General features: G+C 36.7%; 1 protein-coding gene across 3 annotated transcripts in view; it reads right to left on the reverse strand.

The window, feature by feature from the left end:
* The window catches only part of LRBA (LPS responsive beige-like anchor protein), a 417,388-nt gene that overhangs the window by 119,790 nt on the left and 270,204 nt on the right, over positions 1-27,394 (reverse strand). For all 3 annotated transcript variants that reach the window (XM_080368631.1, XM_080368630.1, XM_080368629.1), the window contains 4 exons: positions 17,619-17,736; positions 15,999-16,101; positions 13,954-14,069; positions 10,888-11,000 (listed from right to left, as the gene is read on the reverse strand). In XM_080368631.1, the coding sequence (XP_080224757.1) occupies positions 10,888-11,000; positions 13,954-14,069; positions 15,999-16,101; positions 17,619-17,736 (450 nt within the window). The remainder of the gene's footprint in view (positions 1-10,887; positions 11,001-13,953; positions 14,070-15,998; positions 16,102-17,618; positions 17,737-27,394) is intronic.

Raw genomic sequence — 27,394 nt, forward strand, 5'->3', positions numbered from 1 at the left:
AAACATTTGTATTCTTCCCCAGTGACTCTTTAGGTCAGGGGTCCTCAAACTTTTTAAACAGGGGGCCGGCACGCAGATGAAGTGGCAGGCAGTCATCTGCAGCTGCTTGGTTCCCCCCCAACCCCCGGCGGGGGGGGGAGGAGTGTCTGTAAATACGGGGGGGGGCTGGATTGAGGACCTTGGGGGGCCGTATCTGGCCCGCGGGCCATAGTTTGAGGACCCCTGGTTTAGGAGATACGAAATAATTTCTGCTCCAATTCTAAACTAATTAACTGCATTTTACTATTAATTGTAAATCGTATTTTCGTCCCTTATAACACTTAGTTTCTGAGAACTTCAAAACAAGCAGCTACTTGAACCTAATGTGGTTTCTTAGGGAATAAGGAATCCTATGGTCAAACATTTTTTGTATACACAACGTTGAAACTGCAATAATTATGAGCATTAGTGAGTTTACTAATTTTGACATCAAGATACGAAATCAGAAAAATTCATATAGCTGTGATGCCTTCTTTTCCAGTCACTAAGTCAAGACACATCTCTGGTGAATTCGTTGAATAGGCATTCTCTGGATATTTGTTAATGTTGCATCTAAGTAAGCTTCTTCACCTTTACTATTGGCAGGTCATTATGCTTGTAGTTATAACTGTAATCCATTATTCTGAATATAGGTATTTTAAATAATTATGACAACTGAAAATTTGTAGGGAGAAGGGAAACAAATGAAATAATAATGTGAAGCAAGTTCTGTCCCTTTTAGCTTTTAGACCTAGAACTAAAACAATTTTCAAGTATAGATAAGAGTTGCAAGCAAGCAACACTTCATATGGTCCACAGAGAAAAAAAAAAAAAAGCCATAATTACACTAGTCACATAGCAAAGAAATTATACTTTCTCATAGAATTTGCTAGACACATTGCATCAGGGAGTAAGGCAGAAGAAATATAAATATGTGTTTAAAAAAAAAAAAAAAGGAAAGAAAAAACAACTACACAGCTAGCCCATCAGCGGCCACTAAACATTACTGTCTAAATTATTTCTGCAGTTCACAAAGTAGTTAAACTGGTTGCCAAACCTGGGAGGTTATCTGAAGGGAAGGATGATGCTTTACATGCCCTCTTTTCTTTTTTTACTGGGCTCCTGCTACTGGATGTTCACAGAGGCATGACATTGACCTACATGAGCTTCTGGACTGACTCCTCTCTTAGGACTTCACATTAAATGACTCAGCATCTTCACACACACACGAGCTGCTGCACATGATACAATAAAAGCCAGTCGGGAGCACTCCAGTACAACAAACCTGCAGTTACTTTTACATGCGAATGATTTCTTTCATTAGATACTTCTTTTTATTTACACTAGTGAAGAAGCACAAATATAAGTGGCTACCAGCCACCGCATTTAATACTTGCATGCACAGCTTAGGGTGCAGGCAGCTATTTCCCAGCGGCTCCTTTAACTAAGTGACAAGTATAACCAGCTGACTGCGATCAGCATTTTTATCAAATGTAGGATCCCTGGGCATTTCCTGATGCACTGCATATGGGATGAAATTCTATAATCCTCAATGTTTTCCAAGATAAATGTAATATAATCTGTACATACTAAAAACCACTGAGCTTTTTTATGTAAACATGCTTTTTAAAATACTTGTCAGTCCTTAGAAGCTTTCTTTGAGAAGACCCTATTTACCAGAATTCGTGTCATGAAATTTACCAGATCACATTATGCTATAAAAAAAAATAATTAAAAGCTCTATTTTCTATTCTAGGCAAACTAAGAACTCAATAAAGGGCTGGAATAAAATCAGATAATATCTGTCTGATGCAAATTAAATTAAAAGTATTTGTACATATAGTTTATTATTAGGATTTTTTTAAAAAGCTCACACAAGAAGAGTCAGAAAAAAGTGATCTACAGGTGGTCTAATAACTAGAATGTCTGAACGTATCAATATAAAAAATATTTAGTGGTGCAAAACACAGAAGATTCCCAAAGTCCGTGGTTCAAAAATGGATCATAAACTAATCTTATGCATAAAAAATGAAGAAAAACTATGTTTAGCCATATTAGCGATGCTTTAGCAATACAGTAGTGACAGGATACAACTCAGGTCACCTAAAATCTTGGAAGAAACTGAATTTAAAGGAAAAATCTCCATACCTTCATATTGCTAACCACAGTATCAAATGCTCTTACAACCATCTGTAGCAGGTTCAAAACAATGCACTGCTGAACTGCAAACTTGCAAACTAAGCACGCATACGCTTTTACGTAAGGTTTAATCAATTGTTCAGCGCAACTGAATGTGTCACACACTGCGTGTCTGAGGTATGACTGCACCTCACCACTGCTGGGAAGGCGAACTGAAGAGACCTGTTCTATGTTATACCCTTCCAAAAGGTCAGGGAGAAAGGAAGCTGCATGTCGCTGGGAATCATGCGGAGAAATCAAGCTGCTTGCAGGCAGTGAGGAGGGCATGGCATTGTAGTTGCCTTGCTTGGAAAATAACCCTGCCAGCCAAAAGCAACCATTTGCACACTCTATCCATGACATAATCTGTCAAGTGAAAGAAATCCCTGCATCATCACTTACTAAAAAAAATAATAATAATCCTTTTATGGATTTCAAGAAACGGGATTTAGTGAGAAGCCACATGCACTTGAAGCATTGCAGGACATGAAAACATTCTCTCTCTGCCTTCCCTTCACAGATCATGCTCCTCTGCCACCCCGTCGTACAAGCCACTGTCGCAGCAAACAGCAGCCATTATACCTAAACACCAGATCTATAGAAGATCTAAACCCATAATCTTTTTTGGCTTGTACTAACAGCACAGGACCTGAAGTTAAAAGCTGACGCAGACTTGCATTTTCTGCAGATTAAACGCTGTCAGGGCACACAAAAAATATGTTATTGCATACCAGATGAAAGCACCAAGCCCTACAAAAAAAGCAACAGCAGGCTACAAAGATGTACTCGGGAAAGTATAAAGAAGTATTCTACTGTAATCTGTAATGTTTCATAGCACTATTACAATCATATTATATTGATCTTGAATGTAAATAGTCAGCTAAGAGCCCATCAATGTGTACTTTTTCACACATGCATTGCTTCACTCCTAAGGTGAATTCATCCAACATTTTATTACCCATCTCATAACATCTCCTGATTAGTCAGCCATCATCTTCAATACCACCAACAGATTAGTATCATCAGAAAGTTTCATCAGCTCCCTTTTCATCTTTTTTTTTTTTTTTTTTTTTTTCAGATTACTATATATGCTGAACAGTATAAAGTACAGAAGAGACCTTTGGACTGCTAGTGACAACCCCACTTTGCAAACTAAACTTGTGTTTCTCATACTGAGGCAGTTTCAAGTGAATGGCTGGATATTATATGTAAATTATCTTTTCTTAATCTCATTAGACTATTCAACTCAAACTTTTAGGACCATACCATCTTCTCCTAGTGATCTTTTCCCATTTATTTTCCTTCATCTGATCCACACTTTCATCTGCTGATATTTGAGCTTGAGACAGATCCTCTGATGTGTCCATCAAAGTCAGTCTACAGTCTAAGAACCACCTTAAACTCCTCCTTAAACAAATACTATAATTATTACTTCACCAATCTCTGATTTTCTCTGACCAGTACATTTATACCTGGATTATCCTTTGACCCCAGCAGGCTTCCTGCTCCTAGGAGTTTGATCAACTCAGTTTTAGACAGCTACAGTTAAGTGAGATAAATCCCATTCTCACTTCCAGTATGAGTGCAATCTTCAACTTAGCCACCAGCATGCTTGTTTGGAAATTTGAATTATACAGATGTGTGCTGCGGCAGCTCATAATCTTCTGGAGTTCAAATGCATGCATATAAAAAGGAAGAAAGACTGTGTCAAGAGAGTAACATTCACTTTAGATTAGGAAGACAGCAGCCTGTCTTCCTAATTCAAAATGTCTATGGTCCAAGATATGTGTGTGAAATTATTTTGATTGCTAGTACGTTTTATGACCAGACATGTGCCCCATGGTTTCTTGTGATTATTTAAAAGGTTATGAACCTCCCTCAGTTCATTTCCAATTAGATGACATATGTTCAGGGCACCTAAAATTGAAACAAGAGCAAAATGGACAATAACATCAGATAAAAACTAAGAGCAGTATTTTGAACATTCACTGTTAATTCTGAGTGACTGTTTTTCTTGTCTTGAGTATTTTCACATTCAAAACAATACCTCTCCTTGAGGCAGGGAAAGATTATTGGGCTCATTACCAAAATGATTCTTACTGATCCTATAAACTTGACTTTTGCTCTAATACCTAAATAATTACAAAATAAGATTTCCTGAAAATAATTAAGTGATCCTAGAAACTCCTATATGCATCTGATGTGCAAAGAGTATGCTTCTTGTGACTTCAAAAAATAAGCCTCTGGTGGGGAAAGAACAGAACAGGGAAGAGAAAGAAAGACTGGTAGCAAGATGTACTCTATCATCCACTTACATGTTCTTTAGAGGAGATAGTCTGACACAGAGAAAAAACAATTAATGACAAGGAAAAAACCCCAAAGATATTGAAGGATGGTTATGAAACCATAATAGAGCAGTAGAATATCCCAAATTAGTTTAAAAATTCTATCTGGACTAAGAGCAGGATTTCAGAAAGTATGTTTTGATAAATCGTCTCAGAGATGTATTTGGGTGATGTTTCAGTCTCAGCAGGTCTCTACAAATAGAGCTGTGGAGAAACAGGCAGCTAAAAATGCATGGAAATCACATGTTTATTCTGAAAAAGGTCCTGAGATGGACGCTGCATGAAGCTCAAACCAACATCTCAGCAGAAGAATCTCTGCCTTCGAAAGCGAAACAAGTGGGTATCAAGCAGAGGTGGCAAGTAAAACTTGAAAAAGGTAGAACTGATTCAGACAGAGGGAACATCCCGGTGCCTCTAAGGCTGGTGTCTAGGTCAGGCTTGGCGATCACCGGTGCCTGCTCCGTGGCAGGGAGCGGCCTCACTGGCGGCTCGGGCCCCGCCCGCGGCGGCGCCTGTCCATGGTGCTGAAGCGCGGCCGCCCCGGCCCGGTGGGCCCTGGCCATGGTGCTGCACCGCGGCGCGGCGAACCGCCCGGGGCAGCCACAGAGCCCCGGCACCGCGGGCAGCTCTGCCCCTGGCTCCGGCAGAGGTGCTACAGGAAACGATGCAACGGATTGACTCATCTGTCAGAAAAGATAATTGACCAATCTGATCATTTACGGAAGTCCCCTCTGGAAGCTGTCTGAGAATCGCTGGCATTTGGGAGACTCACAAAATCACTTCCCCCCCTCACCTAGAAATGGGAGAAATTTACAGCATTACAGCACAACTTTTTGTGGGAATGTAACAGACTACTCAGCGCTTTAGTTGGTATGATTTCTAATTCCACAATAGATTTTCTCATCCAAAGATCACAATGGTCCTAAAATTATAGCCCTGTCCTGGGATGTGAAGAGGAGAACTTCATACTGTTGCAGAGCTTTCTTCAAAGAAGGACTTTGCTTTTGAGTTATCATATCACAAGCAAGGAGACCAATCACAATTGCAGTATCCCCCCCACTCATCCCTTTTAATTTCTCTCTTTAATATTCAAAGAGGACAGATTAGGAAGAACGGGTCTCTGTTCTCTCAGCTAGATTTTGTTCTTTTATGGTTTTCTAAATGGTACCAAAACATGAATCCCCAAAAATCATGGTACTGCTCAGCGTATTGCTACCTGTTTGAATGTTTCCCTGCCCCTAAAATTTTCTTTTAACATGTTGATGTCAAATGTCTACATCTGTCAGTGCCTTTGTACAAACAGGGATGGAGATCAAATGTACATCTACCACAAGGTGATAAACCAGTTTTGGATTAATTTCTCTCAACAACTTCCTATTCTGTATACAACTTAAGAGAGGAAGGAATGTCCTTCTCCTAGATGAAGCATGTCGCATTTCACAAAGAAAGCTTGATAACTTATCTGACAATGGAGAGAATCTGCTAAATATACTTTATACTAAAAATATCAAAATCCATAAGACTGATAAATGAATAATGAAAAATGTGTCTCCTTTTCAGATATCACTGCTTCAGGCTGACCACAGACATTGGCTGGCCTTGATACCTCTACCATTTCTGGAGATGATGCAAAATTCTAGAATATACACCTGATCTTTTCTTAACTGCCAGGTATTCTGATACAAAGTCTGAAATATTTTATTTCCTGTACTGTCCTATTCTAAGCTGGAATTCATATGAACTGCCATGAAAGGAAAAATATTTGTACCTTATTTCTGAGCCTATCCTGTCAGGCTTTGCAATGCTTTTTAATTTAATTAAGTGGTATCTTTTGTCAGAGGTACAGATGACAAATTTACTCCTGAAATACCAGTGACAAGGCAACCAGGGAAGATGCTGAGCCCAGCAGTATCAAGCATCGTAGGTTTCAGAACCTAAATTCCAGATGTAATTGCCTATCCAAGTAAGTCATTACCACTGCACCCACTACTGTTAGTTCAAACACTGTTCCTCTTGTGTTCTTTTAGGGACCAATTCTGGAACACGCTTTATGTCTACAAGGACACTGCGTCCTTCCAGTGGGTTTATCAGTTTTAACTGGTAGCAACCTGGATTGATTTTGTGTTGGAGCACAAGCTGAATAAAACATAATTTTCATTTCCTACAAGAAAAGAACTGGTTCACAGAATCCCTGTACAAGTTTAAATGCCTCTCTAGGCAAAAAGATTTCTTAAAAAAAAATTGCAAAAGTATAATAGGTGCACAATGAAACCTTTTTTACTTTCTATCTCTTTGGCGAGGGGTAACAAGAGATAACTAAGCGCCCATCCCATTCTGCTTCCTTACAGGGGAAAATACACAGCACTAGTTATACATGCAATGAATTTGTGCTCCTGAAATGGGCACCCTGCAACAGAATTCAGGCTGGCGTGCTGAAGAACAGTCAACAGTGAAGTTTACGTTACAACAACAAAACTAGTCTAATTTGTCATAGTAAAAAAGATCTATTACTTCTCTTCTGTCAAAGTGTATTTGACATCAGTGGCTCCCACATACCAATTAAACACTTCAGTTCACTGAAGGTGAGAGCTATTTGTTGCTTTTGTACACTTGACTGAAAAAGAAGTCATTACGTACATAACAGCCACTATAAAATCAATGATGATTTAGCAAATATTGCATGAAAATGATAAAAATGAGAATAAAAATATTATTATGTACACATGTAGCTACAGTGAAGACAAAAGAAGATTTAAGAATGGCATAATTTTCTTCTAGCAGTGTCAGTTTATGATCTTACAGAAATTTTGTGCCTTATGAAAGAAAAATTACCAACAGCTACTCACATACAGCAAGATCTTGTAACAAACTTTTAAGAGTATAAAATTGTGCTTTGATCTCAGTATTTTCCATGTGGTTTTACTTCTATTTTTTTCCTTATCCAAGTCCAGAAACACAACACAATTTATTGCTTCCACTGAATAAAGAAAAGGAAAAAAATGTGCTTCTGAATAACATAAGTAATGCAGAAAATGGGACACATTCTGGTGGGAAACAGTGTCTGTTGTATAAATAAAATATATACAGCTATAAATGTAATATGTAATACTCATTCCAAACCACAGTCACCTCTTAAGAAATAAACACTTGAGTCAAAGCAGGGTAACAGACTGGCAGTGCACTCCTGGCATTTGTCAGGAGCATTCGTCAGGCTGACAGTAATATTAACCACAATCCATTTCAGTTGCTTTGGTTTATCATGGTGTGACTGATGTTCAAAACAATGCCATAAGAAGCTGCTTAAATAAAGTGTTGGTTTAACCTATACACTGTAATTCTTTAAATCTGTACTAACTGTGGACTTCTAGCTAATATATTAACAAAACTGTTATTCATATCTGACACTTCAGAATACCTAAACTTAACTAGCAATTTCTAACACACACACACACACACACACAGAAAAGAAAAATTGTTAATTTTTTGTTTTCTGAGGTACCAAAAAAAGTAAAATGTTGACCTGACATCTTTTCTGCCGGACCAAAATCAAAGTTTTCCTTTTCTTTGCACAGTGGGAGCACTAAATTGTAATGCATTTCTGGACATGGTTAAGGAAAAGAAATAAAGTAAGAAACTGTTTAAACCACGTAAAAAGTTAAATGAAATATGTTTAAATATTTTTAATACCTTTAGCAGTGCGAAAGCATAGACATGCTACAATACATAATTTGTGCTTATTTTGAAGCATTACGTCCAAGGTAACAGTACTAGAATGAAAATATCACAATGTAAGTGACATTCAAACACTTTCATAGCTGAATATTAGCAAATCTTTTCAGGTATTTGCCATTAATTCATCACCTGACATGAAGTTTAACATTTAAACTACAGAGAAATGCCTAAACAGTAACCAAAGCTTGAACTGCCGTAATGGTATGTTGTAACAGACAGGTATGGCATCAAGCTTCCATTGTGTGTATGGGAAGGACTGGCACTCAATCAGAACACCAGTTACACTTTCAGAGATCAAGACACACTGTCTGATCAACAACATTTAACAGAACATAAGGGAAAATGCATGGTAAATATACATATATGTATAAATATTCACTGTTCTTTAACAACCAGGGCAATTCTCTGCCAATCAGCTGTTAAAGATTAAAAGCTGCCAAGAATGTAATGTTACAGGCTTAAAGAATTTTAACAGAACTCCTTCTACTCATAATACAGCATGACTCACATCTAATATTGTATTAATTGTCTCCTGTATTAGGTTCATAGCTTTCAAACATATGATTAAGAAGGTTAAGTATAGATAATAGATAAAACCTAATTAACGTCCACTCGGTAATGTCCCTAAGTAACGTCCTCTCTCAGCAACAGCAATGCAAAGATTCCCTCAGAACTTAAAGTATACTTAGTAATCCTCAAAGACCACTTTCACGAGCAGAGAAATCCATATAACCAGTCACTGTTAATAATAAAACGCACAGAAAAAGAACACGTTTGCTATCCAATTTCTTAACGGAGGTAAGAGTGGTATCTAACCTAAAATGAGGAAAAATTGCTCTGCACTGCACTTAGGTCTATTTCAGGGTGGAGGAAAAAAGACTAGGACTATAGTGCTGACAGAATTGAGTAATTTACAAATTAAACACAATTAAAAGGAGATGCCTCAGAAGGAAAGCAGCTGGAGAATCCTTTTTTTCTGTCTTGAATTATTTTAGGAATGACATGATTGATATATGCAGAAGTGTCACTTAACAAAAGTTAATGGAAAATGAGGTTGCAAAACTCATGTCATAATCAAGTTATTAATGATTAATACATCTAATTTATGTACTAATTCAAGCTACACAAAGCTGATGTTACTCATAAGTTTTCAATTTTCACTTAAGTGTAATTCACAAGTGTAGTGTAACTTGGTGGTAGGTATTTTTAGTTTTAAGCTACCTTCAGACATTTTTTGGCCTGTGTATTATTAAGAAAGTATTTACTAAATTCCACAATAGCAAATTATTTTAAATATAATTTACCTTCACAAGATTTGTTAAAGTGTAAAATATGTGTGGATTTATCCATGAATATGGATTTGTGTCAGTCAGACATTCTGAGAAAGCACAAATAATACTATTAGAAACTGTTACAATGACAGTACCTCAGTATCTCTCTGCTTTGGACTTAAAAAAATTATTCCTTTATTTTTATTTGTACGTATATACACACACACAAAAGGTATGATACAGTCTTCAAATACATATTCATGTATGTATTTATACACACATACATATCTGCATATATACATGTATATATATTTTATGACTATACTGTACCTTTTTTAAGGTCAAAATACTACATCTGTAGTAAAAAAAAAAAATTTGGAGATTTTCACAGACTTGTGTTTAGCTTAATCAATTGTGCACTGAAAACAAGAACTTTTAAGAATTGCCTTACTTCTTTGGGGATTTTTTTTTCTATCAAATTACCAATTTCTATGGTAGACTTGCAAAAAACAAGCTATAATCAGAATAGCTTCTTCACCTTTTCAACTAATTAACTATATTGCTCTGTGTGCCAATCATTTCCCATAATAGTCAGCTTATAGAAAAAGATCCTGTTTGATGATCAGTGAACTTGGTCTTTCTAGACAAAATGAGAGGTTTCCACTGTGTAAAATGAAATATTCCTTTCTTGGAAAACACTGAAAAAGAATACCAAATTCTATACAGCTTGAAACAGGCTGTATAATATTGTATCTGCATACATTTGTTTGGGAAAGACTCTTAGAAAAACAAGGCTACTCTGCCAGAAAAGAGTTGTTTGGAAAAGTTGTTAAAATTTGACAATGTCTGTCTGACAAAGGACAACCACACACACCTGAAGGACCATCATGAGAAGTGGAAAAAATAATGTTTCTACTTATGGGAATAAGGGCAATGATTTAAAAGTAGTGAAATTATAACGGTATCACAGGCTTTGCTAACTAAAAAAGCACAATTTTCATCAGAAAAACAGAAAATTATTTGGCTGATTTTTAATCTTTAGCTGCCTCAGCATTCCTAACTTCATTAAAATTTGAAATTAAATGTAATGCATATGTTCCAACTAAGAGCACCTTCCATTAACAAGTATTAAATTGATACAATCAGAAGCACTAAGAATACATCAATAATTCATTTTTCCACAATCTGATCCCTATTATCAGTCTAAGCATATAGAAATGAATCACTGTTAACGGTTGTGCATTTAACATTAATGTATCAAACACAGCAGAAAACATTAACCAGACTGAAAGCTACTGTGATAAATACTGCAGAGAAAAAAAGGTATCTCTGATGACAAATACCTTTGACAAATCTCTGAAATTGCTAGGAAGTGTAAGGTCCAACTCCTCTGATTCATAGTTGGTGATAACCCAAGGGAAGACAGGGTACTGATTTAAATCATTGTAAGTTCGACCTGACAAACAACAACAGAAAAAACCCACCATGAGTTAAAAGAGTTATATTTAACTAGAACACCAACACTAAAGATACAAAAATACAACATTACGAGCTCTTCAAAGTAACCATAATATATCTCAGATCTTTTATCATTTCAATATTCTACTCTGATTTATTGAAAAGGATAAAGAAAAAGTTCCAATTGCTAGTATTTAATTTAAAACATTGCAGCCCGTTTCACTTTAATTGTGAACTTCTGCATATATTAAGAGTGACAGTTAAACCCATTCATTTTCTATACATTTCTCCTTTCCTTGTTTATGTCATCTTGTTTTCCGTTACTTTAACGTGAAACAGCTAAAAAAATGCAGAGCCAATGACTTTTGTTGATACTAAAAAAATAAAGCAATATTTTTTTACATACTGTATTGAATTCAATACATGAAAACAGATTGAAGCAGCTCAGGATTTTAGATTGAGAAATTATGCAAGTAAACTATCCTGGCTTCACTGGGAAAGAGTTCATTTTCTTCTTCATAGCTGGCACAGTGCTGTGTTTTGGATTTGGTGTGAGAACTATGTTGATAAAATCGATGGTTTTAGTTGTTTCTGGGTAGTGTTTATACCAAGTCAAGGACTTTTCAGTTTCTCAGGCCCTGCCAGCAAGAGGGCTGGAGGGGCACAAGAAACTGGGAGGGGGCACAGCCAGGACAGCTGGCCTGAACTGGCCAAAGGGGTATTCCAGGCCATGGAACATCATGCTGAGTGTATAAACTGCGGGGAGCTGGCTGGGGCCTTGGGATCGCTGCTCGGGGACTGGCTGGGCATCAGTCAGCAGGTCAGGTGGTGAGCACTTGTATTGTACGTCACTTGTTTTAGTTTTTTTTCCCCTTCCCTTTGGGTTTTATTCTTCTCCTCTTCCTGCTCCTGTTCACTAGTATTGTTGTAACTGTTATTATTATCATCATCCTCACTATTATTATTATCACCATCATCATCGTAATTTTATCGTCTTTCAATTATTAAATTGTTCTTATCTCAACCCTCCAGTTTTTTGCTTTTTCCCTTCCCTATTCTCCTCCCCATTCCACCGGAGGAAGGGGGTTTGTGAGTGAGCGGCTTTGTGGAACTTAGTTGCCAGCTAGGGTTAAACCACAATAGCATTTCATCAGGAGAATTCACTTTGAGGGGAATTCTCCCTTGACCATTGACCACCCATGGGTATCCAACATTTACCAGAACAGAAAATCTGTTTTGGTTTCTCACACGCACCTTCAGGCATCTGTAAGATGAAAATAATATTCTTCCTTCCAGTAAAAACAAAATATTCAGTTAGAATAATCATATACCATACATACACACATACCCTGGTTTATAATTTTTAAATGCACAATTTTTACATGGATGCTGTCTCTTTTTATGACATTGCTGCAGAAACTCATTCATTCACATCACCTCCAATCAGTATGTCCTCAGATTTTTTCTAGCCTGGTCTTAAAAGTCTCAAATGACAGGTTTTTATTTCTTTCAAAGGAATATTATTTCACAACCCAATCTATCAGGTTGTCAGAAAAGGTTTTCTAAAACTCCACCTGAGTTTTTCTTTTTCTAGTTTTTTTATACCTTCAGTATTTTTCCATCCTGGTTTGCAGAATGGTATAGCCAGATCCTTTCTGTCCCTAATCAGTTGGTTATGTTGCACATTATCTCTTATTCAGGACTAAGTCTACTTACATGACACTGTGATATCTGCCTGTATTTGTTTCAAATTGAGAGCCATCCTAACAATCTTTTACCTCCCCATCCTGGGCAACTACATCTTCTCTTTTTCCAGAAGGGTATCTTTCTGTTCCTTTTAGCCTCAAATATCAAGTAGGTAAGAATTCACTTTATTTTTTTCAATGATATATTTAAGCTGAAAAGGATCATTCACTGGAGACACAGAAAACAGTGTCATGATTTGCCTCATTCCAGCTCAGCAGTAAGGAGGCAAGGCAAGCAGATCTACCTCTACTTTTATAAAGCCTGCCAGCATCCTGGCATCTCTGACTTAATGACTGATTACAGAAACTAGCAAAACTGACCATTTGTATAAAATGTAATTAGTGTGAGCAGAGGCATTGGTTGTATCAATCATGTTAACAAGAGCCAAGTCTGAAAGGGAATTAACAGACCTTTCAACACTGTCAATACCATCGGAAAAAGCTGAAAATTGAGAAGTTCTGTAAGTTGTTCCAAGAACAAAATACATTGGAAAATAAGAGAGGTCACCAGACCTAACAGCCTCCATTTGCTAAGCTGAAGTCAAGCTGGTTAGAAGCTAATAGGTTAAGATGGGTTGAACGAAATATAGCTTCACATTTACAGAATGAGGGGCTAGAGAAACAATAAAGGGATAAGAATTAGGATTTGGGAGCAGATGAATGGTGGCCTGGCACAGCAGCACTGGTGATCCAGGCACTACACTCTTTTCTGAGACCAACCATACATCTTGCAACAGATGTATTTATTCACTCCAGGAATATCCTGCTCCCCAGCTGAGACTTCCCAGAGGGTTCCAGCCCTAAACTTGTTACATCAGTGGTATTTACGGAGGATAGTAATTTTGAAGACCAAAACTTAGAATACTAAGGGATAAAGAAGTTACTGTTTCTGAGACTCTGCTAAATAGCAGACGGTCGGTGTAGAGCCTGTCCTACAACAGTCAAGATATTCTGACTTTAAGAGATATATTTTAACTGCAGTTCAGTACAGCATTATAAATCGCATGCCTCTCTATTCTTACATAAACATAAAAATAATTACGAATAAATTACATTTAGGAGGATTTTGTGAAGACGTTCCTCAGCAAAAAATTGTATGTAGAAAAAGTTATTTATTAAAAGGACAACATCTAGTAGTGCCCCATGTCTGTTGAGACTGTGCAACCATTAAGTCTTTTTCTGAGTCATTACAGTAATTTGTGTTACCTGCTACAGTGTTTAGAAACATCAGGTATTCAAAGTTGGAAATTTCTCGGTGTTGCCACCGCTGGGTCATATTGGAAGCTTTGAAAATCTGTCGTGGACTAGCCAAAGAAATGCGTCTGAGGAAAAAAAAAAAACAACAAAACAACATTGGAAAAATAATGAGAAAACCTGTGGGTCTTCCTTTTAACTTATCTGAATTTTAGTGGCAGTTGTACATATTTTTTTTACTAGTTCTGTGCTAAATTTCTCTCAAGGTCAAATTGCTCTTTTGGATACTTGAAGTTCATTTTTTAAGTTTTATAATCTAAAAAGAACAAAAGACCTAAAACATCTGACAGCTGGATATGTCAAGGTTTGAAAACTTTCAAACAGAAATCTTTACAGATGTGCAAATTCAGCTGCTCCATGAAGGCTTGATGTCTTACAGAAATATGTTACTAGTGATTTAGAGAGATGGCAGACCATTAAATAAGAAAATTACACAACTTTTAGAATTTCACATAAGAATAAAGTAATTTTTAGGAGAGGTTTTCAAATCCCTCAAGAACAAAGGAAAACAACGGTAAGATTGATAGAATTACATTTTGAAGTGCATTCTCTTGAGATTTAAATTCTGGGCAGTGTTGGGGAGTTAGTCATAAATAACTCAATTTAACTTTTAGAATTTGATGCCAGATTTCCTAATATTTGTGAAAGACGACTACAGAGTCATTTCTTGGAGTGATAAATCAAGCACAGAAGAGCTTATCATAAAATTCCCAAGACAGTTTTGTTCATAATAAAAACATCTGTAAATACCAGAGCCACATCATTTAAGGGGGGGAAAAAAATATCTAGATATAGTTTTAGTCAACAGAACTTTACAGTTATTGGTAAACAATTAAAGAAAACAGTTACAGTAACTGAGTATTTTTTCAAATTAATACACTGCATTACATTGTAAAAAGATTTATCAAGACAAATGGACATGAAATTTTGAACAGGTGTGTCTATACTTTCATGTAAAGTTTTCACACATAATTTGCTTCTGTAAACAAAAATCCTTAAGTTCTTACAGAGTAGCTATAATTGCAATTGAAGAGAATTTCTTCTGTACTTGATAAAAAAAAATAAGGTAAAGTACAAAACACAACAAAGCACATCTCCAGCTATTTTAATGCCATTTCTGTGCACAGAAATCGTTAAAACATAAAACATTTAACAACAGTCAAGATACTCCTTAAAGGTTGCTGTTTCTTCTGAAAAATTAAAAATCAATCTACTTAAAAATACTTTAAAATTCCTTAAAATACAAGAGGTAACCAATCCAACTAGAGACCAGGTATACCTCAAAACCTTCTATTTCCATCAGCCCCAGTGAACATTAAACTGGGTTGAACTGCTGTGTTTCATCCAGAGCGTATCTGGTAATCAAGCCCTAACCTTCTGCTAACAATGCAGCAAACTGATTCATATTCTTCAGTTTTTGGATCTGAACACACAGCCTGCCATTGTAATACTGATTCCTCACTATGCAAAATTTGAACAATGTCCTTCAGAGCTAAAAGACAAGCACACCATAACATTTCCTCACACGCTGTTCAGCTTCTATTGTACTACACATCACTACAATATCCTTCTGAAGAGGAACGATCGTTTTCATCTACGTTTAAATACTACAGAGATTCAAGGATGTTACAGTCAAGCTAATATAATTGAACACGGCCATAAAAGCTAATCAGTCCTACAATCAGTCTTAAATCAGTCTTAAATCTTAGTGAGTTGGCAGGCATAAAGAAACCTATTTTCCTCAAGGAGGGTAAGTGATTGAGTCTCACTGCCAAAAAGAAGCTATCTTGCCTATAACAGACAGACATTACCAACAAATCTCAAATCAGAAAGTTTTTAGTCTACGAACACATTGCGAACAGCATGCAGAAGTGATGGGCTGAGGTTATGCATTTTTGTAAACCAGTAGGTGTAAATGCTTCAAAGCAGATAGGCTGATCTGATGCAAAAACGACTCTTAGAATGGACAGATAAAATTAACTCAAATTGTAAAATACCTGGTCTGGGGTAGTCCAAAGATAGTGCCAATGCCGACCCGAGGCAGACAGTTAACCACCTTCTTTACTGTTGCTTGGTCAGGAAAATTGAACATGACACCCACTGTGAACACAAGAGTTGAAGTATGGCACGATTCTTTTTCTTTTTTATTATTTGAGGCTTTCTGACCCGATAAAATTTAATCCTAAGCTTAGATGTTGAACAGATAAAATATTAGACATGTTTCCTGCAGGTTACTGTAGATACATTTTTTTATCATTTCCAGAAATAGTTTTATTTACTATTAACAGGAAGTTCAACAGAAGTTATCACTGTTACAAATCTCACAAGGTCTACCGTTGTCTTTCTTTCTGAATAGAAGTTAAACCTATATGCACAGACTGACTGTTTGGAATGGATTAAAAAAAAAAAATATATTAATTGGATCCCACATTTCCTAGTTTACTTTATAGATATTTTCAAGACATATTCTTCAAAATACTATCTTCATATTCTGCCTGAAACATCCCATGACACTTGAGAAGTAGCAACCTAAAATTCTAAATAACAATCTAATTATGGTATCACCAGTGGTCGTTTATGACTTCATAGAGTAGTACTACAGGCTACAAAATAGGAAAGGTTTTATGCACATGATTAATATTCTGTTGGACAATATCCCCTTCAGATATGCACAACAATGCTCTATGAGATAAGAGTCTGAATACTTACCAGTCACGTTCAAGATTAGAGACCATTTTAAGCTCAGGCAAAAACTTTGACTAGCACACTAACTGCATAAAACATGTTATCCTATGAAACTTTTACTGATTTCAAGACAACCGCCTTTCCTATTATTACAAAAACAATGTTTTACGTTTTAAAAGTGTCATCTTAAGACCTACTTTATTTGGTGTCTTTGTATACAGTTTTCAAAATTTGTTTTTCAAAACTTCATTATCACTATAAAAGCAATAAAAGTACCTGAAGAATTTTAGTTTAAACCGCAAAGACATCATATAACATGGTTTAAAATAAAATTTAGGGGGAGAAAATCCAGAAGAAAGTTCTCGACAACTGTATTTTGAGTGATTCTCACAGTGCCTATGTGCATCTGCAAAAGGAACTGAAGAATGGGGACGCTAAAAAAAAGGTTCATAAACAAGGTAAATGCACATTTCTTTCTTAGAGTTGCACTAAGGTCTAACTGAAAGATACTGTTACTAGAAATAAAGCATGAAGGTATACCAGTCACTGGTCTGATTTGGTAGTGAAGCTTTTTCACCACATTGTTCTTGATGTGTATAGCTAACAACTATTAACCCTCACAAGGGACAAAAAACCCTTCATGCATTACAGATCAGAGGTAGATATGCCTTAAGCAAGAGTTTCCATAGAATGCCAAATAAATGGAAGTGATGCATAGCTAATTCCCAGTTACCATGTCTGATCATAATTCCTCACTGAAAAAAAAAAAAAAAGTAATGAAAAGGGGAAACTTAAGTTACAAAAATATACTTAAACAATGAGACACTCAATCCAAGCCCTCCTGCTATCTACATAAATCCATAACAAAAAGAACCAAACAGAATGCACATGACCCCAGACCAACACATGCCATTCCTCTAAATGCACGGTACCTCTATTCGCCATGAATATTTCCAGTGCTGTATTTTGCAAAAGATAACGTCGAGAGAAGATAGATCGAATCTCTGAAAAGAGCCATTTTCCATGGAGTCCTTCTGTATATGCCAGAATCTAGTAGAACGAGACAGAGAAATAAAGTTTTAAATTTATTGTCAGCATAGGTAATATCTTGAAAAAGAGAAACTGATTGACCCACAAACTTGGATTGTACCAATTGAACACAAAACCTGCAGCAAAATTAAGATATGCTCAATCATCACATCACACTATGAACCTAAAATGCATTTTTGAAGTCCTAAATTCAACGACTCATGTCAAGTGTTTTAAAAAAGAGCTTTTTTGCATTTTTGCCTTTAAAGACAACGGCCTATCTTCCCTAACCAAGGGAGTTTCAGAAACAATATGAAATGTTTGGCACTTCAGCAAAGCTTAAACAGATATTCTGAAATGTATGACTAGGGCCATTAGATGTATCTGCATTGACTTCAGCAGGTAATAACAGGCCTGTAACAAATAAGCAAGAAAAAACGTCTTGCAAGAAAAAATGGCTTTAAAGAAAAAAATGTTCCTTACGTTTATCGTTAAGGCAACATTCATTAATTCTGGAACTATAAAGGTTGGCTGTATAAGAGGTTAAGTATCATTTTGTCAGCTAAGGTTAAACACAAACCTGCAAATGAACTCAGCATAATCTCTCTATGGAGTAAGCGGTTGTCAAAGTAACTTGTTACAATTCCTGTCATCCCATCTGACAGACACAGATGCTTAGTCTGCCTTCACAATTCAGACTAATCCCATTTTCAGTCCTCAGCCACTTTGTTTCTTTGTTGCTTCACTTTTTCCTTTTTATTTCAAAGCTTAATTATGTAAGTGTTAAGGGACAGCGAGATCGGACACTTCTCTACCTCAGATTAACAAACCATAAGCAAAGGAAAATGTGAGATTTGTCAATTTTAGCAAACACAAAAGCACTTAATAGAAATCCATCACAGAAAAGGAGATTCAGATATAATCCTAGTTAACATCACACTTACTGCAATTTCACTTGGGCAATATATCGTGTATAAAAAACAAAAGTGAAGTTCAACCTTTTGACATAACAAAGGCTATTAATGAACCCAATTATTTGTTTATAAATTTTTAACAAAAGAGGATTTTGCCTCACATGTAGCGTATGTTCACAACCAACCTGCATGTTTGTAGCACAGAGAGCAAGAAACGCCATTATAAAAGCACTACACGATGCAGTATGAAACACTGTACCACCTTTGTGAATTAAAAGCAAAGATGCCTGGCAAACCACAAGCAGACAGGAAAGAAGATCAGAACGTACAAAGCAAACCATCTCCCACACCTTCTTTCTTTTTCCTTAATCCCTCATCTTCCCCTCAATACAACTGCCACAGACAACTTCTCCCCCAGTACACACACACACAGAGAAAGAGAAGGCAAGAACAAGTACTTATTCCGACACAAAATTCCAGAAATACGATGAAAGGACCAGAGATGTTTACTAATAATTTCTGGCACTGGGGAACTAATAAACTTGGGCCACACTGCCACTTTCCATACCACATCCATAACCCATCCACACTAATTGGCAGATTTGTATAATTCTGTGGTGCTATTCAGCACCACCACGGTTGGCTTTGTCATGTGCATATAAATATCCTTTAAAGAGCACAACATCAAAAGAGGTAACAAAGGAGACAAAGTTGCAAAAAAGTACTTTTTGCTGGTATTCATTCATCTTACAATGTTTAAATTGGAGCTTATAATTTCAAGGACTACTTTTTGAGACAGACAGGAATGTGATGACCTCCGCTTTTCCATTGTAACAAATAAAATGCAACAGCCTGCCTGTCACGATCAGTCTGTGCCTTGCAAATGCAAACGCTTCTTACATGGATACCATGAGTAAAATCAGCAGGTTAAATAATTGCCACTTTTACTCTGCAAAGCCAGCACTTTTTGTGACAATGGAAACCCTGAACATGGCCAAAAGCTTGCTGCATGCAACTGCTGCAGAACTGGAAGGAAAAGCACCAACTTGAACATAGCAGAGGCAGTTTACATTATGCACCTTGTACAGCCATGATAAAGTTCTCAAATTCAGTATAACAGGATTTACAGCAGCAACTAGAACTGTACTGCAGAAACACTACCAGCCACCACTGTAACAATTCTTTAACCCACTCATTAACAGAAGTTATCAGGAGCGAGAAGCAGCTGAGACCTAGCTGAGCAAGGCCTTCATTTCGGGTTGGAATAGCGTCTGCCTGGTCCGCAGCTTCACTTCAAAGTCTCTGGAGTTCAATTAAAACTGGATTACGTGGAAGCAGACCTTCTTTGGGACACACTGTTCTCTGAAACTCCAGGCACACTGACAGCACCCTAGACAGAGGTCTAGCCCGCCAATGAACCAGTTGCTATGGAAACTGCATCATTACCACTGCTCTGCGCTCATCACACCACCTATAGTAGATGAAAGGTCCAGAAGACAAACACATTTCTTTCATGTGTATTACCAAGTATACCTTATGAAAATCCAATCCTACCTTTTATTCCCTGACAAATATCTGATTTTATTAATAGGACCACCTAGTTGCAGAAACTGACTCTGACTTCAAATTAAATTCAGCATCTTTATTCTGGCAAAGGGATGATTATTTTTTTTTTTTAAATCAGTGTTACTACCTATGATATTATCAGAATTACAACTTTCAAAAACTACTTTTGCATTTTCCTGTTTTCACCTGTAAGACACACAACACAGAATTCTACTTAAGAATTTAAGAACACTATCCTCTTCATACTATTGTAAAACACGTTGAGTATAAACCCAGCTCATTTATTTGGGAACAACTTGTGGAGCAAAGACTAATGAGGGCGTACAATCTAATTTATCCTGCACAAATAGTACCACCTTCCCCACATGAAAAAGTATAGAATTTCAGCTGATCTGACACATCAGATTGAAGTTTTATCTACTGCACATTTCATTTATTTAAAAAGACACTGTGCTTTATGGATGGAAACACTATTCATATAGTCTACCTTTTCAATTAATTCTTAAATCAAATGAGCCAATTGTAAAGTTCTATGGTTCTAAAAATCTCATTAGACACACTGTTCTGTGATTAGACTTTGGCAACACTAGATGAACAGCTGGTACAACAACACTATTACAAATTACTGTACAAACACAAAATTACTTTCACCTTTGCATGGAGCTCCTCTTTACTTCATGTAATAGAAATGAGGGTCTAAACCTGTAACCAGCCCTCACGTTCCTGCTGCAGGTCCTGACACTGCACAGCTGGAAGCAACTCCCCAAGAAACTAGTCAGTAAAGAATGGCCAGCTTCAACCCCCACTCCAAGGAGATTCTGAAATCAGTTGCATGTAAATTCAGGTAGTATAGTGCTGTTCATAAGATTATACATAGAGAAGTCCTCCCCTCATGATTCATAGTTGTATATCAAATAATTTCCCAACATTAAAGCCCTCACTGGGCAGCTCTTTTGTCCACGTACAGTTTTGAAAACAGATGCCCCACCCTACCTTTCCTTCAAAACCTCCTTGAATGTTGGTCATAAACAATGTCTCTCATACAAGATTACGTGCAATAGTTAAAAGATACCATCACTACAGTTGCCTTCTGAATTAGAAAAGCAATATTTTATTGAAGACTAAATGAACATTTTGCTTTACCTTTTAAGCAAACCAATCAGCTACCGTATATTTTATTTGATTTTAGAGAAAAGTACTATTGATCTTCAAAATGTGAATAGGCTAGAAGTAATTAAGTCTATAAATGGGTTACAGAACTGAAACAGTAACTGAATAATTATATTACTTTAATGTGCCAGCCAATTTAATGGCCACAAGAAAAATAAAAACTAAACAGCTTATTTAAAAAGCCAATGCACATTTGTATATTTCCAAAAAAAGTTATGATGTACCAGACACACAAAAAATACCAAAAAAAGCCACCAAATAAAAAAAATAAAGCATTTAATTTGCATTTAAATTTGACTGCAATTGAGAGATAAAATCCATAAATACATTTTTTCTAGCAGCATTCTTTGTCATTTGGGAATGACATCAGGAAGGCAAAATTACAGCACTTAGAGGTTACAAAATCTGACTCTGAGTTCACGAGGAACCTGGATCTCCCCCACAATCTCCACCCTGCAACTGAAGATCCTCAGATCCTCCTGTCCAACTGTCCAGGCACTACTGAGTTCCTGGCTGCAGGATTTGCAGTGAAATGGTCTTACCCTGCTCTTTGTTCAAATATGTCCACATCCAACCAGGCTAATTGGGAATTAGATCACATTAGTAATCATTTTAAATATCCAAATTTTCTTAAATAAATCACAGTGCTTATTAGTCTATTTCAGACCTTTCTACAGAACAGCAAATAAGACGTTTGTTTTAAATCTCAGGTGTTTATACAATCAGCCACTGAAATCCACAGGCAAACAGTGGCAATCTCCCACCCAGTCCCTCCTGTGAGCACGCACAGTCTGCTATACAATCCTGTTCAGCATTTTCATGGGTGACAAACTCAATTAAACATATTAATTACTTTAATGTTCCACTAGACAGTTTTACCCAGCATTAAAAAATTAAATAAATAAATAAATACTCCGTGACCTTTGTATCGATCAGAGCAAAACGGCTTATGCCTGGGTGTGGGTGGTGAAGGGATTGGGGAGGGGGGTGGTAAAGGACTCTCATGTTTTCTCTTCCAATTACTGGGGGAGATGATAAAACCACAGCAAATGATGTATCAGCTCATTTTATCTTATCGCTTTGGGGCTAGGTGACAATGAAGTTCATATTTCACTGGTTCCCATTGAAGATTGTGAAAATTACTTGGCCTTATGACCTGAAATTTCACTGGAAGACAGAAATTTCTCTTCTGCAAAGTAATGCAATTTTTCAGATGTCAACCTTTAGCCCAGCTTTAAAAATTAATTTCATTTATATTAACCAATGATATTGATATTTTCACAGAATGCTCTTTGATACATGAACCACAGACTAGCAAATTGATGTGCTCTAGACGGATAAAATTATTTTATCTGAAGCTGCTGGGGACAGACAGATTTACCACAAACCGAAATTCCTATTTCACAGTATACTATTTATACTAGCCTCATATACCTTAAGGCCTCTGGACCTGTAAACAGTTTAATCTCTAGTTAGGGCTCAGTTTTGTTTCTAGACTTCTTCAGTTTTGAAATAATTTCTATGTATATGATATACAAATAAAAACACCATTTGTTTAGAAATTAATAGTTTGTCACAGACCACAGATCAGTACACACGTGATGACATGAAAAATACTTCCCAGATGATTAAAATAGAGGAATGCACAACTATATTTTCTCTCTTTATCCTCACACTCAAGCTATATTTCAAAGTGAACAAAGCATGCAAGGCAGATTTTCTGAGCGTGCCCAGGGAAGTGGCTGGGTCGCCATCCCTGGAAGTATTTAAAAGATGTGTAGATGTGGTGCTTAGAGACATGGTTTAGTAGTGGATTTTGCAGTGTTAGATGGTTGGACTCAATGATCTTAAAGGTCTTTTCCAACTTAAATGTTTCTATGATTCCACTAACTACAGATAACCTTCTTCCCAATTATCAAGAGCTAACTCAGAAAAAAAAATGCATTCAGAACTTTTCTGATTTGGCTGAGGCTCTAAACGCCTCACATAAACCAATATATCTGTGAACAATGTCAGCAAAGTTAGTACCAACTTTTCTACTGTATCCAGTACTTCACAAACAACTTTTTTACCCCCTTTCGATTAACCTTGCTGACTGTTAGGGAGCAGGAGTTCATTATCACTGGCAGACAGCATTTAATCAACGAAAAGGAAAGAAGATCTGATTGCTAAAGATAGGTATATAAGTTAAACTATGCAGCCTAGAAAGTGGAATTTTAAAAAGAAGAAAATTAGTATAGGTTTGGGTGGCTGTCCAAGTCCTGCAAAGTTAAGGATGTAAAGTTATGCCTTTCTTTGGAAAATAAGACAGCAGGCTTATTTATGATCAAAAGGAGCCACAACTGCAAGAATTCACAGATTCTCATCGGAGCTGACTGATGTCTTGATATAGTGAACCTGTTACGTTCCGACTTAAGAGTTAGTAGGATCTGCTCATCAAGAGCTGTTTACATCATCTGGGACAGTTTGCCACCAGGATCTAGCTGTAACAGTTTACAAATGATTCAGCTCGCACCTTCTGAAACAATGGTTATTTCAGCTTCTGTGTCTGTCCGCAGGTTCAATCGCTAACTCAAGAACAGGCTAGGTGACCAACAAGTTGTTTACCAACATGTGCAGAACAAATCTATAGTCTCTGCTATTTCCAATAAACACGCATGCAATAATTATCAGTTCCTGAGGTGCGAAAATCTAGAAAGTAAGAATTAGCAACAATTTATTAGCGAGACTACCAAAAGCAGCCTTTCTAAAGCAATCTCCCATAACATACCTCAGAAGCACTAAAAAAAGCAGTGTGCTACCAACCTAACCTGCAAACCATGCACTGTAGAAATGTCAATGCAACACCAGCAAGCAGCAAAAAGATATATAAGAAAACAGAAATTCATGACAGGGTTTTTTTGTACAGAATATTTCAGACAGACAGCTCTCTAGCCAATCATCCTCTTCTCATTTGCCTCAGTAATTTTTATTTACAGTACACCTGAAATGCAATTTTGCAAAACAGTGTTGTAAAAAAACCCACCACAATCACCACCACTTTTAGATCATACGAAGATCACCAAGAAAAAAGTACATGCATTAACCTGGAAGTTCATAACTCCAACCCCTATTTATTTGTGGCAGTGTTTATAACCCACACATAAAGGAGGAGAATGGTGACAATCTTTACTCTGCCAGGGTTAGCTGTTATGCTATTTGCTATAGCACTGATGTTAATACCTACACAAACTTCAAGTACTAGCGAGTAAAAAGACAACAAATCATAACTGAGATATCTTTTAATTGTACAGAAATAACTCAGGATACTCATAAGCATAAATTGTATAAAGAAGCCCCTGAGATGTGTATCGTGCCTTCCATGTTGAAGCATGAATTACCCTTTTTGCCTCGTGAGTGGGTCTTTATGGCTCTAGATTTGCTTACGATGTTTGCTTAAATTATCTAAGATTGAAGATACTCTTACGAAAGTGCATCAGTACACACAGGTACAGCCACAAGTGTGTGTGTGTATAAATGTTCACCTATTAAAATAAGAGTGAGAGACTGCATAAAAGCATTACATATAGTTATGCACAGAGAATAAAGAGTATTTTCTCATTTTTTTCCTTCATTAGATCATAAGTTTTAAAATTTGGAGAGTGCTTTTAATCCATTCTAATTAATAAGTCCAATTCTGGCAAGTCTTGATGTCCACATAGATTGACAGTTTCCATAACCCCCTTGTGAACTGCATTAAATTATACAACTTCATGATTTCATATGTCAATGAATTCTGCCAGTTAAACATAGACAATGTAAATACTAAAAAAAGCTAGGTTTCTTGATTTCATTTTGTATACATTAAAGAAATGACATGACCTGCAAAAGCTCAAGATGACAGTTTAAGGATCCCTGAGCAAAATTCAGTGAAATTATTTCTCACTGTATAGAAGTCACCAAAGAAGCTGATCATATTAAGATGTGGAATTTGGATAAAAAATGCTGAAAGAAAGTATTATTAATACTAAGCCTCTGCAGTAATGAACTGGTGTGGTGCACTCCATGTTAGCTACTCTACATGAGACAGAATTTTGGAAAATTAGGTGGGGAAACTCCATTTGCCATCATCTCACCTATGCAACCGAGGAGCAGGTGTCTAGGCCTCTCCAAAAAATTCCTCACAACTCTCTTATCATGGTGCTAACAACATAACTTTTATTCAGCACAAATGCTGCTACCTCATTACCTAGCCCACTTTCAAGCTTATTAATACAGAAGACTAAAAGACAAACAGGAACCTTCAAGATGTTCCAAATTTTGCCTTTGTGAAAAATGATCATTTAAGTTGTCCTCCTATCTCCTTGGGAGTTAACAAAAAAGAAAATCCAAATTCAGATTGTGATCATGTGGAAGTGATCGTTATGGAAATGTTTTATTATTGGAAATGAGGTTATAAAACAAAAACTCTTTTAAAACTTCACCTCAAAAGTTTTTAGTGTACTCCCTTGCACTGGCTATTACAATTAAGCAAAAAACAGATGCATCTTTTTGAGGTAGTAAGTATGACCATGATACAAATTTTGCTGATCTACTTGAAGTGTGATCATATAGAAAGCTCCCTAATAGAAGTAAGACCCATATAGGTCTCCTTCAGCTGCAGTTTATGAGGGCAGATACCCAGGTGTGTGTGTCTGAGATAAGTGAGTTAAAAATACTCTTGAGGAATACCAGCAAGGACTGTTAACCATTTTGTGTCTGAGCTCTCCAGTACAGGATACCTCGGAAGGGTCTCAAGATCAGATTTCTTACTGGGAAGATTTTACCCAGCAAAGGGTACCAATTCCTTCTGTTCTTTGTATAAGACAACTGAAGTAAAATTAGAGAAAGCAAGTGCTAGGGTTGCGGCCTCATCATCTGTGATGAATCACTCACGCTGAGATCAGTTTCAGTTTTCAGTCAGTCTGTTTTTCAGAAAATCAAAACTGATTTGTGGGAATTACTGTCTTACTCTCTCCTACACAATCAGACCTGAGACTCTTTGGACAGGCCCCTCTTTTCATAATTCCGAGGCAATTGTTTTTTTTCCTCGCATTTCAGAAGCAATTTGTAATATCTGATAAACTTCTAACAATTAAAATTACAGCACCTAGCAAAGGACTTTGTCCCTTTCCAATTCTGAACACATTATGCTGTTGTGCTTTGCTCATCTTATTTCTAGTAGCGGCTCTAATCTATGCCATGATGCTTTAACACTATTGCAATAAAAACCCTCTCTAAACTATTTAAAGGATCTCAAAACAAGCCCTAAAAGCTTTCTCTTGTTTAAGTACCTGAGAAATTCATAAAAGGAATCAAGCAGAGATTCTTTTTTTATGACAAGAAGGTATTATCATGGTGTGGGGTGCAGTTTCTTTTAAGTTTAAAGTTCTGGCTGGTTCCTCTTTTATAAAATTCCTACCACAGAAAAAAGCCTTGGAGATAATTTTTATCAAACTGTAATGGTTGATGTCTAAGAAGTACAGAGTATGAAAACCAGGACAATTGCCAGACAAATGACTCACAGCAGTTCATATTCACAGCAGTATAACTAGATATGGTACAAGTAATGTATAGGACCATCGACCTCAAAGGCAGAGCACAGAAAACAATGTAAAAGCTCTCTTTGTTTTGCTGTCTCTTAAAGGCACTTAGTCATTGAAAGATTCTTAGGAAAATGAGGTTCATGCTTGCTGTAACTGGCTCTTCAAATTCCTATTTTGAATAGCTAATGAGAATAGTCCTATTAGATTTCCCACTGCTGTTCCCTGCACCGCCCATTTCACTACTTTCAGGATGTGATTCCTCCCACCGCCTGCTTCTCCACGTATCCAGCAAAGGCCTATCCAGCCAGAACACGTGCAAGTGGAAGCAGCAACTACAACCAAGAACGAACTAATGCACCTGCCCATCCTGGCGGTTGTCCAGTGTCTGCCATTGTCACCTGGTCCTCCAGATCAATGGGCAAATAGGCAATGAATAGGTAACTTCCAATGCCAAAAAGAAGGCTC

Source organism: Falco punctatus, assembly GCF_963210335.1.
Source record: "Falco punctatus genome assembly, chromosome: 1".
NCBI classification, from domain to species: Eukaryota; Metazoa; Chordata; class Aves; order Falconiformes; family Falconidae; genus Falco; species Falco punctatus.